Raw genomic sequence first — 19,131 nt, 5'->3', positions numbered from 1 at the left:
CAAACCCCTCTTGCAGCAGCTAGACTGCTACCTTCCATTTTTCAAGACCAAATTACAATCTGTTGGAGGATGCATGGCATTACTGTTTTAGGGGATTTAACTCAAGAGGGGAGCATGGCCTCCTTTCTTTTTCTAAAAGATAAATTTGCCCTGGATACACACACATTTTTAAAATACCTCCAGGTTCGAAGCTATCTAGATAAACTTGTGCATAAAAACCCAAGTCTATTTGTTAAGAATACACTTATGGATTCGATCCTGAAGCGGCCACCAATCGGACCACTTTACCAAAATTTACTTTCAGGTCTCCCTGATGATTTATCTCTTCATAATATCAAATGGGAGAATAAGCTAGGTAAGGTTGGTCTGGATATTTCCCAGGCACTAGAGTTATCTAATACGGTGTTAATTTAAGAGAGCTTACGCTCCCAAAGCTATATGTCCCTGTATGACCTCTAATACACCCCCACCAAAATGTCCGAATGGGGTGGAAGGGACGGCCATTTCTGCCTGCGTTGTGGGTTAGTAGCTGCTAATGATGTCCATATGTTCTTCACTTGCCCTAAACTTGATTAGTTTCTTCAAGACATCCAAGCATTTATTAATTTATGTCTTAAAATACCTGTGGCTTTATCCCCCGAATTAGTAATACTGGGCTGTGAAACCGATGCTTTGTCGGTTAGAACGAGCTATACCTCAGCCCTAATATTTATTGCTATGTCAGTATTACGTTTATGTATCACATCTGAATGGAATAATCCTGCCTCCCCCCGAATTGGAGAGCAATGATCTTAGCTCTCCATAATTTAGAATCAGCTGTGTTTTTGAGGGGGGTAGGAGGGGGCGGGAGAGGGGAGAGGGGGTACAAATTTGGGCTCCATTTATGCAATGGCTGAATAATTGAAGCGAAAGAACTACCTTTACTAACGGTTTATTGTATCTGTTTGTTTCTTTCCTTCTTTTTCCTCTTGGCTGTATTAAGCTATATATGACATTTGTAATGTTTTATTCATACCGATATCCATGTAAACTTATGTACTATGCGTCATTGTTTTGCTCTCAAGCTAAATAAAAAAAAAATTTTAAAAAAAAACAATGGCGTTAAAAAAAAAAAAGAAAGTATATACCCTTTCAACATGTCTCGGTCAACTGTTTGAAGACGCATAGCAAAGATGTTGTACAATTGTACAATTACAGACATGTTTTACGCAATTTGCATTTGAAGCAGCGGACAACCAATGAGGGTAAAAAGGTTTGAGTGGGAGACAAAATCATTTCAGTCTTATTGTGAGTAAAAAAGAATAACAGGATTTTTGTTTCATACATTAAAGTTTCTCAATGTGAAAATTAACTTGAATTTCTCTAAAAATAATTGTTTGGCATTTCACTGATTGTAACAAATTTCTCCATGCTTTAAGGCATCATTCACCACCATAGATACACTTGGGGATCAGGCTTTACACAAAGCTGCAATCACAGCACAAGATGAAGCAATCCATTTCTTAGTGTCTGATCTTGGTGTCAACGTAAACGAGAGGGCAACGCCTATCCAGCTAACTGCACTGCATTATGCAGCCAAGGTTTGTCACCATCACTTGTTCACTTTGAATTTGTGGTAAGGTTCCTCTTCAACACTGCACTATGAAATGTAAAGTACTGTTGATGCTATGCTTACATGATGCTGAGGTCAAGACTGATTGTGGTACGCAGCAGGCAGTTTTATTGTCATTACTGAATGTACAGAGTACTGAAATGGCATTGCACAAAGAGGGCATCAAGTAGTGGGAACAGTAGAGATAGTACACATTGAACAGAGACCAAAACATGCAGCACGTATCACGTGCGGTATATGTTGTGCATAGAACCCAAAGGGTTTGACTTACAAATACCATAAAACATAAATATGTATTCTACTGCCACTATTTCTTAGGATTGCAGAAACATATCCAGATATTTCCCCAAATAGTATAAAAGGTATCAACTCAAACTAATATTGGTTTCTTGGGATTATGTCTCAGAGGAACTGAGAAAGAGCACATGTGCAATGCAATACCACTAAGTCAGCACATACTATGTAGTTAGTCTGTAGAATCTGACTGTTCAAAGATGCACTGTGTGTTAAGTGTCTTTGAAGCTACAGACATGAGGATATGTCTGCTTTAAAAATAAATACATTGGTACAAGCATCAAGATGCATCGGATTGTATTTCTGGTCTGGTGGTCACTTGGGTGTGAGGTATGTGGTAGATAAGCTGTTGGGGCCAACAGAGTTTTTACAAATTAATGGCAAGTCATAGATTCAGTTTACACTTCCCCAGAAAGAAATGGAAAGAAAAGTTTTTTTGTTGAATACTTTTTTTTTTTACTTTGTATTCAACAATTGCTCAGTGCACATCGATTAGCCAAGACATGTGAAATCTGTATTACATATCAAGACCGTGAGGCACAGTGTCCAGGACTCTACAGTAGTGTTAAACCTACAAACAGGATCACAAAAGCACGCTGAACATGATGCATCAGGGGACACAATGAGCCCCAAGTCCCTCCCACCCCTTCGTAGACTCCGGGTCAGACCCTCATGTGTCTCTGTATTGACTTAAATTGTCCCACACCTTATCGAATTTCTTAGAACAACCCCTACTATGACAAATCACCCTTTCCGCTTGGTGACACCAATCCAGGTCAATCTCCCATTCCCGTACGCTCTGGGATCTGCTTGCTCCCCATGCCTTCGCAATATTTCTTTTGGCCACCCCTGCTACCAGCTGTAGTCAAAGTTAGGAGCACCTAGTCCAGGTATCCTCTCACGTTATACAAAGCAGCAACCATCTGGCCTCCAGCTGGACTGTGATACTGGGGACATCAGTCATGACCTATACTACTCCCCTCCAATAGCGCTGGATCACAGGGCACTACCAAATGATGTGAAAGAAGTAGCCCACCATGCCACATTCCCTCGCACACAAAGCTGTATTGCATTGACCCAAACAATGAAATAGGGAGCTAGAATAATGGGATCTGTGTAATATTCTTAGTTGGATCATACGGAAGCGAGACCTTATAGCTAGTTCTCTGGGACTTTGAATGGGTTCCAACCAGTCATCAACTTCAATACGCCCTACATCTCCCTCTCAAGCCTCCCACAAGGAACTCATTGGATCTGGGGATATGTTCATTATTTTATTATATATCAATGAGATCGCCTTCATTGGCATTGGATCCAGTAATGAACTGTCCTCCAAGGGGCAGACTCTGGCAGCTGCTCCCACTCGGCACGTGGCATCTTATCGTATGTCCGAGTTGCTGGCTTCTAAACTGTTCCGTTTCCCCCGGTTCATATTCCTGCTGTAAGTCTGCATAATCAAGAATGCGCCCCTCCCCCCCAGATGTCCCTGAGATGCTCAATTCCAATCGAACTTTATTTGCGGACCCCTTTAGCATGGCTGCATTCACACAAACATTTGTTGTGTCATTGGTAAGTCATATTTGTCAACTTGCTATTCCACCCCAGATGTTTATTAGATTCCCTCCATACGTTAGTAACCATTTGAGTATGTAGCGGCAGAGTTCCTGCACATTTCTTATTGTAACTATTAGGTAGATAGCCTCGATTTCCCTCATCGCGGTCCACCCGATAGGCCGGATCCTCTATCTCCTCAAATACCGAATCATTCACTACTGTCAACAGTGCCATCCAGTAATAAATCTGAATGACCGTAATCACCAGCCCCCCATCATATACCCCAGGTTGGAGCTTAACAAGAGAGATCCGAGAAATAACTCCATTCCACAATAATTTGCCCAATTCACTATTCACCATGCGAAAGAACTCGGGCGGTACTCTGTATGGGGTATTATGTAGGACATATAGCATACAGGGCGAGACATCATCTTAATGAGCACTGCTCTACCCATCATTGAGACCGGAACTGCTGTCCAATATGCTACGTCCTCCTTTAGGCGTCTCAACTGACTAAGTAGATTACATTGTATGAATTCTTTTGCATCTCAGGGCTACACCCCATCGTCGGTGCATCCCTCTACTCCAGGCTGGTATGTGGCCAGTGGCCACTGTCCTCATTTAAGGCGCCACCGCAGATTCAGGTGGGGGGTCGCCGTTTCCTCGCTGCTCCGGCAGGCCGGCACTTTCTCCTCGGTGTGACCTCATTGAGGCACGGGTGGCTGTATTTCAGAGCACCTGATGCAGTGCCTTGAGGTGCAGTGCGATCTTGGAGCTGTCACCCAGTTGCTCGGTGTCCAGGTAAGGCAGTGTGCCGATTCGAGTGTGGACGGATTTTCGAACAGATGATCGGGTGTGGATCAGTTAGTGCACCAGAGCTCTTCTAGTTTGCGGCCATCTTGGCTGACTCCAGGCCATGTCCCCATTTCTGTTTAATACTGTCTTTAAAGAAAAGTCCCAAAAATCATGTAAGTTGTTTATTAAAGTGCATCTGTGCTTCAAATTCCTGATGGTTTGTAATTTGCAAAAAATAGATACAGGGGAACAGCGCTTCTCGAAACTATGGTCCACAGGCCACCGAGGTTTCCACGAGTCCTCCTCAGGGGGAGGGGGGGGGGGAGAGAGAGAAAGGGGAGAGAGAGAGGGGGAGAGAGGGAGAGAGGGAGAGAGAGAGGGAGATAGATGAAAGATGATATTAGATGGTGTGAACTTGCCCTCATATCTATTTTTGTGAATGAAGAAACCGCAGTTGTGGATCTTCACAAATAAAAGACTTGCTTTATGGGAGCATAGCCACCAAAATACTTTAAATCTTCCACTTTGTCAATAGAACTTGTGTTTAAGAGCAGTTTGTCATACTAGCATTGTGATTGCCATCCAAAGTACCGACGATTGTCTTCTTACAATGTAGCAGTAGTCTTTAAATAATGGATGTCGAATTCAGTCAAAGGTCGAATCGGTTTACATTTTTCAGACCTGTTTAAACATGCGAAAACCACAGAACATATCTTGTTCGGCTGTCCTTTATTGCTATCCTATATGAATAAATCACTGTTGTCGCCCACATTTTGAACCGTAATACTACTGGTTTGTTTTTAAATTATTTGGACAATGCTATTTTATGACGGTCAAAATATATTGGTAATGAGAACCTAAGTAACCAATTAAAAAAAAGGGATTTCAACTACAGACCACTTTATAGAGTTAACAAGGCCTCAGCTCAGAGAGAGCCTTTAGCATCATGTGCATTCAAGGCAGATTGAAAGGGAAAATATCCACAATTGTTAGATAGAGATGCAATAATATTGGCCACTTGACTTTGCAATTTCCTATCATTCTTGAAGCAAAGTTCAAAGTAATCAAAAGTAATTGCATTTTTTAATCAGATTTGGTCAAATACCATATTCGATCGTAACTTAAACGTTTCAGAGTCCCTCATTTTCTTTCTATTATCAGACATGCTTCTGACAAAAAATGTCAGCAGTATCCAAAAGAATGAAAAGATCTACAGGGTCTTAAAGCCAGTGACTGCATCTGCAGTGGAGAGTAGGTTGGCAACCAATATTCCTTCCAGTAATGTAGCATCAGCTTGTGTGAGGTCCAAATGTCAGCCAGATAATTTATACCAAGACAGAAAAGTGATGGGGCAAAAATATGTGATTCCTATTTTGTCAGTGAAATAAAATGATCAATTAGTTCACTGTTCTGGCACCCAGTATTCTGTCAAGGGTGGGGATGATTCATTGATTTTATGGCTCTCTAAAAGATATAGGGAATGCTTTTATGTCCCATATGCCTTGGCTATGTGTCCCAAGTTTTATTTCAAGGTTCTTTAGGTTAATAAAGGCAATGTGTAGGAGTTCTTTACCGAAAGTCACTATACTGTATGAATGAGTTGAAAAGCCTCATCGCAGGGATTACTTTTCTTTAACCCCTTCGAAGCTAATGACGAGCTGGGCTCGTCATGGCGCTTACCTGCCGTGCGCGGATGACAAGGCCAGCTCGTCATGATCTATGGTGTTTTATATTTTTCAGCGCAGAACGGGAAAACGCCTAGCAGCCATGTGGTTAAAACTCCTTGCAATTCAGAAGGAACATTTATTTTAATGTTACAATTTTTCTGGTCTTGTCTAGTGAACCTTCCCACACATGCCCTGAATAGCATTGGTCAGACTAATTAGGCTCTACTCAGCTAGATTATCCAGTTGCCACGTTTTGAATATGGGCATGATTTCTTCTGCTAACCAGGAGCAAGGCATTTCATAGCCATTGCTAAACTCAGTGATTATGTTCAGGACACAGGAGCTCTCTTGTCTCTGGGCTTGCTCTACACCAGATCTATTGGCGCCATGAAGCCTTCTCAGATTTTTGTGACCCAAGGGCCAATACCACCTCTTCTAATTAATAATAAAAACCAATAAACTAAATCACACCATGAAAGTGTTCTTCTAACCATAATTCTTCGTAATTTATGGTCTAGGTTTTATGAGAGTTGTAATATCCCATAGATGGCTGACAATATATTGTTAGAAATGGTGGTACTACTGTTGATCTGGATTATGAGTTTTGGGGCAGGTCACATTTTCCCTATTTCCATGGGAAACAAGGGCCCAGAAAGAGTGTTCACCACGTTCATTGAGGGTTTCTTAGAGCATCTCAGAGTTTACATTCCCATTTGAATTGCTTCTGACGTTTCATTTTTTAGGACTTCCTTGCAGCTTCATAAACCTTGCTAATAATACTAATTTTGTCATAACACAACCTGTATGTAAGTTCAAACACTTTTCTTTCAAACGAATGACCTGGGGGCCATTAAGAGTTTGGTGGATGCAGGACATCTACTAAAAATCGACATGTATATGTACCCATTTTAAAGTGTATACTCATTTATACACTGTAGATGGGGTAATGTGTAGAGCAGGTGTCTCCATCCCGTCGGTCGCGAGCAACTAGTAGCTCGCAGAAAACTTCAGAGTAGCTGCCAGCCTTGAGTTCATTTTTAATTAAGAACTGTAATAAGTAAGTGCTGTGTTGTGTTTTCCTTTTAAAGTTAGGGAAAGGCTATGTTTATTTTACATTATTATCATGCTGCAAATGGCAGAGCCTGATAATGAGCAGTGCTTCACTCAGATGTATGACCCATATGGGTCACAGAAGTTGAGAACTAAAGCACTGAGCGCAAAATGATATATGTGAATGCTTTTTTAAATGAGCGAAACTTCAAATGAAGAGTTAACTTAATCATTAAGTTAACTCTTCATTTGAATGTTCTCACTTTTCTAAGTGTCATATTTACAAACAGCAGGCATCTTGGTCCCAATGGTTGGTTGTGAGAAAGTATAACACAAACAGAAACTGTCTGAAAACGACGCACTTTTCACAAGCCCCCGCGGGGTGCTCTATAAACCACAATGATCTATAGTATCTAATGTTATAAAAGTTCATTCAACCACAACATTGTCAATATGTTTATGCATTCAAGAAACAATGAAAATCATTTAAATGAAGAACATCTTTTTTATTTGTAGTTTTCTTGTCTTGTACTTTGTTCTTCAGTCTTGGTACATTACTTCATGTACATCCATTCATCTTTTTCAGTAAATCCCAATGCATTTCGGTATAACAATACCTTCATCAGGGGATTACTGTAATCAAAATCAATACAGTAACAATAATCAGAATTGGAAATATGGGAGCCCCAGACTCCACCTCAAGTGTATATCACCTCTAATGCAAGTTTGTCAAAACGAGTACCAGCTTAGCTCAACCTCCACCAATGTGTCTAAAAGCAAGATGTGAAAGCCACCACGTGTCACGCTCTACTCAAGTCCAAAGTATATATGTATAAAAGTATACCTGACTCGATGCAGTAAGCGACTGTACTGTGCCACGTATGCTGTTCCTAAGTAGTGAAACGGGATGGTAACTAACTGTGCTGACCATTACTGAAAGACGCCAAAAACAGAAACCAACTACTGCCTACCTATATCGGTGAACGTTCTCCCCCGAAGTTAAGCGTCAAAGAGTCTTGCCTTTCGTGTCCTGCAACTGCAAAAAAATATGCGTGATGCCATTAATGTCCCGCTAACGGGTCTGCTGTTCTCCCAACCCTTAACCCGCGGGAACTAGTTGCTTGTTTCATCGTCTTGCGCTCGAAGACGCCGTCTCTGACCCATCCTAATGAATAGACTGCCATTTCCGAGTTAACACTGAAAACGGACTATTGGAACTGACAGCGAGCGCCATGTTTGCCTACTCAAGACGATGAGACAAGCAACTAGTTCCCGGTAGCGAGGTAATGAGAAGCACGAACGCGGGTTAAGGGTTGGGAGATCAGCAGACCCGTTAGCGGGACATTAATGGCATCGCGCATATTTTTTTGCAGTTGCAGGACACGAAAGGCAAGACTCTTTGACGCTTAACTTCGGGGGAGAACGTTCACCGATATAGGTAGGCTGTAGTTGGTTTCTGTTTTTGGCGTCTTTCAGTAATGGTCAGCACAGTTAGTTACCATCCCGTTTCACTACTTAGGAACAGCATACGTGGCACAGTACAGTCGCTTACTGCATCGAGTCAGGTACACTTTTATACATATATACTTTGGACTTGAGTAGAGCGTGACACGTGGTGGCTTTCACATCTTGCTTTTAGACACATTGGTGGAGGTTGAGCTAAGCTGGTACTCGTTTTGACAAACTTGCATTAGAGGTGATATACACTTGAGGTGGAGTCTGGGGCTCCCATATTTCCAATTCTGATTATTGTTACTCTATTGATTTTGATTACAGTATTCCCCTGATGAAGGTATTGTTATACCGAAATGCATTGGGATTTACTGAAAAAGATGAATGGATGTACATGAAGTAATGTACCAAGACTGAAGAACAAAGTACAAGACAAGAAAACTACAAATAAAAAAGATGTTCTTCATTTGAATGATTTTCATTGTTTCTTGAATGTATAAACATATTGACAATGTTGTGGTTGAATGAACTTTTATAACATTAGATACTATAGATCATTGTGGTTTATAGAGCACCCCGCGGGGGCTTGTGAAAAGTGCGTCGTTTTCAGACAGTTTCTGTTTGTGTTATATGTTATGTTACTGACGTGAGCCGGTCAGGTTAAGCGACAGCACCCAGAAAGAAAAAGAGGAGTACTAGATTTGCATTATCAAAAAAGGAGTGCAGAGTGTCAATCTCAAGACATATATTCTTTACCCCAGGGGCTCACTCCTGGCACTCAGCACCCACATATCATGGATTTCGATGAAATTTCACATTTAACAACTAATCAAGCAGATGTTAAGGCATATTCAGCAGAGGAAGCAGAGAGTGTGTATGCACTGATAAAAGATGTCAGAGATTTTCAGGGAAAACCAGGGTCCACCCCACAAATGATAAAACAATTACAATACACTTTAAGGAAACAAATTAACCAAAGGCTTCACGCCACAACGCTAATTCAATACCACAAAGTGAAGCGTATTCCACGCGGATTGCGTATATCCCTTAGACCACTGCTTTTCAAATTTAACAAGCCTTTCATGCTAAGGTGGTATGCGATACTTAATAAGTGTTCTTTAGATTTGATTTTACTCATAGTGGAAGAGCTGTCCAACATTCTAAAAGAATTAGACACTGAGATACAAGAACTAAAAACGGAATTATCATCAAGGTTAACGGAGGAAGAATTGGCCACCACCCTTAAGAACATTAATGATCAATTGGAAGAACATACTAGGGAAGTACACGAACGTAAACTGCACAAGTTTAAGCGCGATACAATAGACTACAAGCTAGATGAGGTCTATTCTTGGGCAGATCAGTATGCCCAAAGAAGAACTTACAAAAAACCCCAAGCTTCTTCTTCAGAAGAGTGTGGCAACCGAACAAGATACTTTACCCACCCGTACACCACTAGTAGCAACTCCTAGCACAAGTAGTGAGACAGGAGCTGAGGGAGGCCCGAACATTACCCCTGGGCCGGCTTTTTTAGAGGGGGGCAAAACATCCAATCACCCCCCACGGAACAATCCCAGTCAAAGCAAAACGGACAAGGAGGTGACAAGGTTCAACAAAAAAAGCAAAGAAACAGGAGGAACTTGTGATGAATATTTCAGATTACCAATTGAATCCCACAGAACTCAGGGTTTTGAACAAAGGCATGTCTTTTGTTCCGACGTATTCCACTAACAAATTGGAAACTGAAGTTGCATTATTTAAATTCATGAGGAAACTTCGGTTACGGTGGTTTTTCCACACGATTAACACAGAGTCCGCAACACCAGCCACCACATCAGAAAAACCACAGGTCTTCAGACCTAAGAGCACTTTTATGGCTCCATTTTCACACAAGGCTTTGGATCTATTTGAAACCTTGGTAAAGAAAGATGTAGAACAGATCTCAACTACAAAGACTAGACAAAATAACTTGACCAAATCAGAACATCAAACCTTGGTAAAATTGGCACAGAATGATATGTTAAAAATTGTCCCGGCAGATAAAGGAGGAGCACTGGTTGTACTTAACCATTCTCATTATCTGGCAAAGGTCAATCAGCATGTCACCGATGAAGACACATATATCAGATTGGATACCGACCCCACAGTTCGTTTTCAAACTATTTTGAACACGATTCTTGAAAGAGCACAGGAGATGGGTTGGATAGATGAGCAAACCCGCAAATTTTTGACTGTCCATACCCCAAGAGGCCTCATATATATATGGTGCCCAAAATGCACAAGAACCCAGCAGACCCCCCATTCAGGCCAATTGTGGCAGGATGTGGGTCTCTGCATGAACCATTAGGCAAGTTTTTAGATCATTACCTACAACCGATAGTACAACAATGGAGCACGTACATACAAGATACCACAGACTGTTTAAAAAGGATTGGTGAAGTGATTATAACACCAGGAGAAAATGTTTTGTTATGCACTGTGGACATATCTGCCTTGTATACCTCTATCCCTCATCAGGAGGGTATAGAGGCTGTTGAATGGATGTTATTACAGCATGATTATGATAAAGGTACAAATGCTTTTCTCCTAGAACTGTTGCATTTCTGTTTGTACCATGGATATTTCAGATGGCAAGACAGTTTTTACCTACAAAGGACAGGTACTAGCATGGGTTTTACTGGAGCCCCAACTTTTGCTAATATATTCATGGCAAAGTATGAGAATGAGAACATTTCGCAAAACCCCCAATGGTCACAACATCTTAAGCTTTATGTCAGGTACATAGACGACATCCTTATGGTGTGGGATGGTACACATGAGATGTTAGAAAACTTGTTGACAGAGTTAAATTGTTGTCATGACAAAATTAAGATCACATACTCCATTGATGATAAATCCATCAACTATTTGGACATACTCATCGAAAACTAAGGAGATGGCCTACATACAAGACTGTATCAAAAAACCACAGACGGCATTAGTGCATTACACTATAGCAGCTTCCACACCCTATCCTTAAAAAATCACCTACCTTTCTCACAATTTTTACGTGCACGCAGAATTTTTTCACAGGAGGAACAAGGTATTCAAGAGATGGAGGTTATGGTTCAGGCATACAAAGAGAGAGGCTATCCAGAAGAGGTATTACTGCAGGCTAAACTCAAAGCCAGTCAGAAAGACAGACAGGAACTGCTTGCAAAAACAGTTAGACAACCACTTCAGAGGGAGGTATTTGTAATCAAACACTCCACATCGAGTAGATTCATTAAGAAAAGCATTCTGAAAAGATGGGAAGTGATTGAACAAGAGACAGACTTCAAAAATTTGTTTTTTGACAAACCATTATTTGCACACACCATATCTAAGAACATAAAAGAGATATTAAAACACTCTCAGATCAACACAGGCAATGCCCGACATAGAGGCATGGTAAAGTGCCACAACTGTGGTCACTGCGGCAACGTAATGACAGGGGATGTGTTCACACATCCACAGACAGGCAAACACATACAGCTAAGACATACGTCAGATTGCAACACCAGCAGAGTAGTCTATGCCATTAAATGCCCTTGCGGGCTGGTATATGTGGGTAAAACCACAAGAAAAGTCAAGGTCCGTATAACGGAGCACAAGAGCCTGATAAGAACGGGGAACCCTAAATCTAACTTGGCAATGCACTGGAAAGAGAGACAACACACCATTCCACAATTGCTTTTCACAGTGTTAGAAAGCATTAATCAGGAGGTACATGCTGATACCAATCGCCAATTATTGCAAAGGGAGACATACTGGATTCGCAGTTTGAATACGCTAGAGCCGCAGGGACTCAATGACAAAATTGAATTTGCATGTTTTCTGTAAATAAATATATGTATTGAGCAGTGTTATTATCATTGACTGTTTGTACAGCAACTTTGTCATAACCAGCCCTCACTTAGTGGTAGATGTCAGTATTTTACTCACTTTTATTTTTCATTTTTTCATTTTGTACACTTAGTCTATGTTCATTTTTTCATAGATCTTGTTATCAGACCCCATATGTGGATTTACACATATTTAACATATGCCCTATCCGTTTTTGCCCCTTTCTTGAATCTCCGTTACTTATACGCTATTGACTAGGCAAACATGGCGCTCGCTGTCAGTTCCAATAGTCCGTTTTCAGTGTTAACTCGGAAATGGCAGTCTATTCATTAGGATGGGTCAGAGACGGCGTCTTCGAGCGCAAGACGATGAGACAAGCAACTAGTTCCCGGCAGCGAGGTAATGAGAAGCACGGACGCGGGTTAAGGGTTGGGAGATCAGCAGACCCGTTAGCGGGACATTAATGGCATCGCGCATATTTTTTTGCAGTTGCAGGACACGAAAGGCAAGACTCTTTGACGCTTAACTTCGGGGGAAAACGTTCACCGATATAGGTAGGCGGTAGTTGGTTTCTGTTTTTGGCGTCTTTCAGTAATGGTCAGCACAGTTAGTTACCATCCTGTTTCACTACTTAGGAACAGCATACGTGGCACAGTACAGTCGCTTACTGCATCGAGTCAGGTACACTTTTATACATATATACTTTGGACTTGAGTAGAGCGTGACACGAGGTGGCTTTCACATCTTGCTTTTAGACACATTGGTGGAGGTTGAGCTAAGCTGGTACTCGTTTTGACAAACTTGCATTAGAGGTGATATACACTTGAGGTGGAGTCTGGGGCTCCCATATTTCCAATTCTGATTATTGTTACTGTATTGATTTTGATTACAGTATTCCCCTGATGAAGGTATTGTTATACCGAAATGCATTGGGATTTACTGAAAAAGATGAATGGATGTACATGAAGTAATGTACCAAGACTGAAGAACAAAGTACAAGACAAGAAAACTACAAATAAAAAAGATGTTCTTCATTTGAATGATTTTCATTGTTTCTTGAATGCATAAACATATTGACAATGTTGTGGTTGAATGAACTTTTATAACATTAGATACTATAGATCATTGTGGTTTATAGTGCACCCCGCGGGGGCTTGTGAAAAGTGTGTCGTTTTCCGACAGTTTCTGTTTGTGTTATATGTTATGTTACTGACGTGAGCCGGTCAGGTTAAGCGACAGCACCCAGAAAGAAAAAGAGGAGTACTAGATTCGCATTATCAAAAAAGGAGTGCAGAGTGTCAATCACAAGACATATATGGTTGTGAGAAAGTGCCATCTTACTTGCATGGTATGCCCTCACTTTTTGCTGAATCGCTGATGTGATTTGACTGAGTGTGCCCTGGGCTCCTGCCAATCAGGTGCCATGGGCATGTGTTCCTTCCCTAAAACTGTGTTGAAAACAAAACCCAATTGACATCTCTGGCCACATGTCAGCCTCTGGTAAATGGTACCCACAGGTACCCAGGTCATTGTAACCAGAGACGACCCCTAAGGGCTGCAGCACTAATTGTGCCACCCTTAGGGGCCCTGTAACCTGACACACACACACTGCCTTTGCAGGCTGAGTGTCTTGGTGCAGAACTAAACAAAGAGTCAACATGGCACACATCCCTGTGTGCCATGCCCACAAACACACTGCCCTGGCATACATCAGTCACTCCTCTAGCTGGGTGCACTATGCCAGTGGTGAGGGCACAGGTGCATGAGCCCTGTTCCCCTACAGCACCTAGGGCCATTCCTGGGCACTGTAAGTGCAGTGATGCCATTAAGAGTATATGGTGCTGGGAGGTTGTCATGACGAACACCACAGCACCATAATGGCTACACTGAAGGCTGACAAGTTTGATATAAAACTTCTCAGCACATTAGATCTACACTGATGCCAGTGTGGGATTTAATGCCAAATGCACTACAGAGGGCATCTTAGAGATGCCCCCTGAAACCGAACCAACTTCCAGTGTCCTGAATGCTTGGCTACCGAGGCTGCCACCACCAGACATGTTTCTGGACCCCTGGTTCAAGAGCCTGCCGCTCTCGGGGGCCTGAAACAATGCACATCCTGGGACGAGGTGCCAAGCCTCCTCCCCCAGGATGGGCAGGGGAAGCTTCAAAGGCCACTTGCTGTACTCAGCAACTAGCCCCCACCGGTTCTGACCCCCACTTTGGCGGGAAGACAGGCGGGAAAGACAAAGGAAGGAAAGGGGTTATGCCAGCCTCTGCCAACCCCACCCCTCAGGTGGAAGAGGCAAGGTGAATCACAACTCCGGGCAACCGCCATCTTGAGGATGGGGAGCCCTGCCCAATCAGAGATTGGCTCCTGCCCCCCTCCCACAAGAGAGAAGCAGCATAGGGGGTGTAGTCACCCCAGGGCAGGGACCCATTGGTCCCTGCCCTTACCCTACCTGTAACACCCCTGAATTTAGTATTTAGGGGCACCCTGAACCTTCCTTCCTCAGATCCCGATTTTGCAACAAGAAGAAGAACAAGTAACAAGAAGAACTTCCGTGCAGCTGCTAACAAGAGGACAACACCAACTGACTTGGCCCCAGAACCCCAACAGGCCTGTTGATCCTTGTAACTGCTCCTGTTTAACCGTTTAACCCCGACATCTCCTGCGGACAGCAACCTTGAAAACCCTGAAGGACCTGCTTTCCTTGATCCTCTAAAGACTTGGACTCCCACAAGCAGTGGTTCTGCTCAAACAGCAACAACCCCTGGTGCCAGCCAGGAACCGCGAATCCAGCACACTCTGCACCCGCCAAGCCTGGCCTGTACCTGAGTGGACAAAGACCAAAAGGACGTCCCCCCGGTTACTGTGACCCGGAATCCAGTGGTCGCACCTGAAGAATCTCCGTCTCCGAGCCTGCAGCCTTTGTTCACTTTCCAAGTCTCCCATTGAATAACATTGAGCGCCCGATGGCTCAAAAGCACCCTGCACCCAGCCGCCCGAGTGCCGCTGGAAGTGCAGCAACTACCCTACTCTACTTCCCCACTTGCCCTGTGTAAGTGACCAGTAGCTCAGCTCCCACAGCTGTGTGGCCTGCCTGCTAGCAGTCACCAACCGAAGGCCCCCTATCCTCTATAGGATAACATTGTGCCTACTCTCTCTGCACCTGGCTGCCCCTGTGCCGCTGAGGGTGTAACAACTGTACCTACCTGACCCTGGGAGACCCCTGAGTCTACTCCTGGAACCTTAACTCTGGCAGTCGTGTTCTTACCCAAAAGCCGATAAGGCACTGTTCTTCCATAGGGTAACATTGACTGGTTTCACTCAGAATTTCTTTTAAGTGTGGAGTTTTGTAACTTTAAAATATGAATCTAAAATCAGACGAATTATGAATTCCGATTTACTCACCTGTTATCAGGAGAGAACCCAGTGCTGTATCTTTTAGCCCAGCACTGAACCTGAAAAGTAATTTTAACAGTGTTTACTGTTAACTCGATTTTCCTCCATAGGAATCGAAATTTGCCTAGCATAGTAACGGTAAGTTTCAATTCTATTAAGGACACGGAGGCGAGGATTATGCTTTTCCCTCTTCGCTGTTTATTTCACAAAACCACATAGCAGCCAGAAAAGCAACTTATTTATTAATATATGTCAAGTACCCAACACGGGTTAAACATATCAAACATGAGAAAAAACACATGGGATAAACCACAACTCCCATCAGTCCAAGAACCATAGTCCTTTCATAGTGTCCATGACATTAAGGTAGGGCGTCCATCTTATGCTCCCTTCCTCTTTCTTCGCGCAAGACACGCCATCTCAACCTTGGTCCTGTTTCACCTCGTTACCTAGTAGTAAAAAACAACCACAGCGTCAGCGGTGTAAAGTCCACTGGACGGTAATCCACTCAGACAATGCATAGGTAAAGGTACAGACAAATCATCAGAAGTCAACAAAACTGCTTACGCATAGGCAAAGGTACAGACAGACCATCATAAGACAACAAGATTCTTTACTTACACCAATACGGAGAGGGAAATTCCGTAGGAAAAAAGGGTGGGATAATCCTCGCCTCCGTGTCCTTAATAGAATTGAAACTTACCGTTACTATGCTAGGCAAATTTCGATTCTATGTCAGGACCGGAGGCTTCAGATTATGCTTGTTTAAAGCTGACTGACCACCAGACTCGCAATATCCACCACTGGTTTAAAGTAAAACCGTTTGAACGTGGAGTCTGAGGACCAATCCGCAGCACGCATTAGGTCCTCCAAACGCGCTCCCATGGAGAAAGCCTTCGATGCCATGGCCCCTCTGGTCGAATGTGCTCCAAACTGTTTGGTATCAATACCTGCTTCCTGCAGCACCCACTGCACCCAGCGGGCTATGGTGGGAGAAGACACCGCTTTATGCGGTTTACGCAAAGCAATCAAGAGTTGCTGCTCGCCCGGAGGACGAAGTTCCAATGTCGCATCTTCATACGCTTTCAGACACTGAACAACACAAAGCTTGGGGACGTCCGCAAAGGCCGGGTAAGATATAGATCTCGTCGCGGACTTTGTACGACGACCCACCGTAAAGGTACCCCATCCTGGGAAAACACTCTTGCTGAGATGTCCAAAGCTCGGACGTCAGATACTCTGCGACAAGATATCAGGCACAAGAGCATGGCTGGTTTCACTGATAGTTCTTTCAAAGAAAGGTATCTGTTCTGTTGCCACGACAGAAAGAGATTCAGAACCACATTAACATCCCAAAGTACGGAGTATCTCGGTTCCGGCGGTAGACTAAGGCGCACTCCACGAAGGAGCCTGCAAACCAAGGGGTGTTCTCCTACCGGGTTCCCATCTAACGGCTCGTGCGCCGCCGAAATCGCTGAGCGTATAGCATTGATGGTCCGGTATGCCAGGCCACTCGCCGCCAGCTCCGCCAGGAAGTTCAAGATGTGAACGACGCCTGCGACCAGGGGATCCAGGTCCCGTGAACACACCAACGAACCCACCTGGACCATGCTGACCGGTATCTCTTCGTGGTACTATTTATTTATGAAGCTTGTAAAGCGCACGGCTACCCCCGGCGGGGGTGTCCCGGCGCTGTAGACTGCAAGCTAGAAAGGAAAGGCATACTTATGCAGAGGAGAATAGCCAGGTCTTCAGTCGGCTACGAAAAAGTGATTCAGACGGAATGAACCTAAGGTCTAGAGGGAGGTTGTTCCAGAGTTTGGCCGTCATAACTGTAAAAGCTCTACCACCCATTCTGGAGCGACGGAACCGAGGGACTGTGATAAGACGTAGGTTGTTAGACCGTAGGGATCTGACTGATTGGGAGAGTACAAGTCTCTTTCGTAAGTATCCTGGTCCTGACCCATTAAGGGCCCGGAAGGCAAGAGTCAGCATCTTAAACTGGATGCGTCTGGAGATAGGGAGCCAGTGTAACTCTTTACGGTAGGATGCGACCGACTGACGGTAGGGGATATTGCCAATCAGCCTCGCCGCTGCGTTCTGAACGATCTGTAGGCGTTCAATTTGATACAGGGGGGCCCCGGCGTAGAGACTGTTGGCATAATCCAAGTGTGATGTTATTAGGGCGTGAGTAACCGTTCTGCGGGCATTCACGGGCAGATATGGGAAAATCTTTCTCATCATGCGTAGTTTCCAAAAACAGGCTGCAGTAACCTTGTTTATTTGGGTTTTACACGAGAGGGCATCGTCAAACTGAAAGCCCAAATTGCGAACAGTTTGGACAGGAGTAGGGGGGGGATTGAGCACAGTCGGCCACCACAAAGTAGAAGGTATAGTGATTTTTTGATTAAAAAATAAGACCTCCGTCTTATCGGTGTTGAGCCTAAGATGGTTAGCAGTCATCCAGGAGCATATTTCGCCAAGACAGTGGCGGAAGCTGGCGAAGCTGGAGTCAGAGTGATATCTGAAAGAAAACACTAGCTGTGTGTCATCAGCATAAGAGATCACTCTGACCCCCCACGACTCAACCACTATTAGCCCGTGCCTTTGACAGGAAGGTTTCAGCCGAGCCCGAAAGTCCGGGGAGCGACCAGCGTCTCCGGAAAGTCTCCACGCCATGAGGCGGAGAGAACCCTGCGTTATCAGGTGATGTGGGATCCCTTCCGGATTTAGAAGACGGTGAGGGAGCTGGGGAAGTAGGATTGGAGAATCCCAAGAAAGTTCCAGAAGAACTGGAAACCACACTTGTGACCTCCACCACAGCGTCACCATCACCACCTCCGCCTTCTGGCGGCGAAGAAGGGCCGCCGATCTCATCACCATGGAAAAAGGAGGGAAGGCATAGGGCCGCCCCTGGTACCAGTCTTGGAGGAACGCATCCGTCGCCTTCGCCAGGGGGTCCGGCCTCCAACTGAAGAACCTCGGTAGCTGGAAGTCGAGACGCAAAGAGGTCCACCGAGAACGGGCCCCATATGGTGTTCAACCAATGGAACACCCGAGTGTCCAGCTTCCACAGGCTCGAGTCTCTCAGGTATCTCGAGTGCCAATCTGCCACTTGATTGGCTCGACCCGGCAGATATTCCGCCGTCACTGATACTTGGTGGGCGAGACAGTAATCCCAGAAATCCTTCGCCAGGTTCGCCAAGGCCCTGGACCGAGAGCCGCCCAGATGGTTGACAAAGCGGACCATCGAAATGTTGTCCATTCTCAGAAGGACGCACGACGTCGCTGTGTCTTTGGTCCAACAACGAACCGCAAAGGAGCCTGCGAGGAGCTCCAGGCAATTGATATGGAGTTGTTGCTCCTCGGATGACCAGCCTCCGCCTGTGGAGAAATCGCCGCAACGGGCGCCCCAGCCCGATCTGCTGGCGTCTGAT

The 19,131-nt window shown here is 44.1% G+C and overlaps 1 protein-coding gene across 2 annotated transcripts in view; it reads left to right on the top strand.

Annotated features, from left to right (window-relative positions):
* ANKRD16 (ankyrin repeat domain 16) overlaps positions 1-19,131 on the top strand; it is a 355,029-nt gene that overhangs the window by 268,937 nt on the left and 66,961 nt on the right. For both annotated transcript variants that reach the window (XM_086918939.1, XM_086918940.1), the window contains one exon: positions 1,419-1,580. In XM_086918939.1, coding sequence (XP_086775065.1) covers positions 1,419-1,580 — 162 coding nt within the window. The remainder of the gene's footprint in view (positions 1-1,418; positions 1,581-19,131) is intronic.

This window comes from Lissotriton vulgaris, chromosome 1_1 (assembly GCF_964263255.1).
Source record: "Lissotriton vulgaris chromosome 1_1, aLisVul1.2, whole genome shotgun sequence".
In the NCBI taxonomy this organism is placed as follows: domain Eukaryota; kingdom Metazoa; phylum Chordata; class Amphibia; order Caudata; family Salamandridae; genus Lissotriton; species Lissotriton vulgaris.
This window is presented reverse-complemented; position numbering and strand designations above follow the sequence as displayed.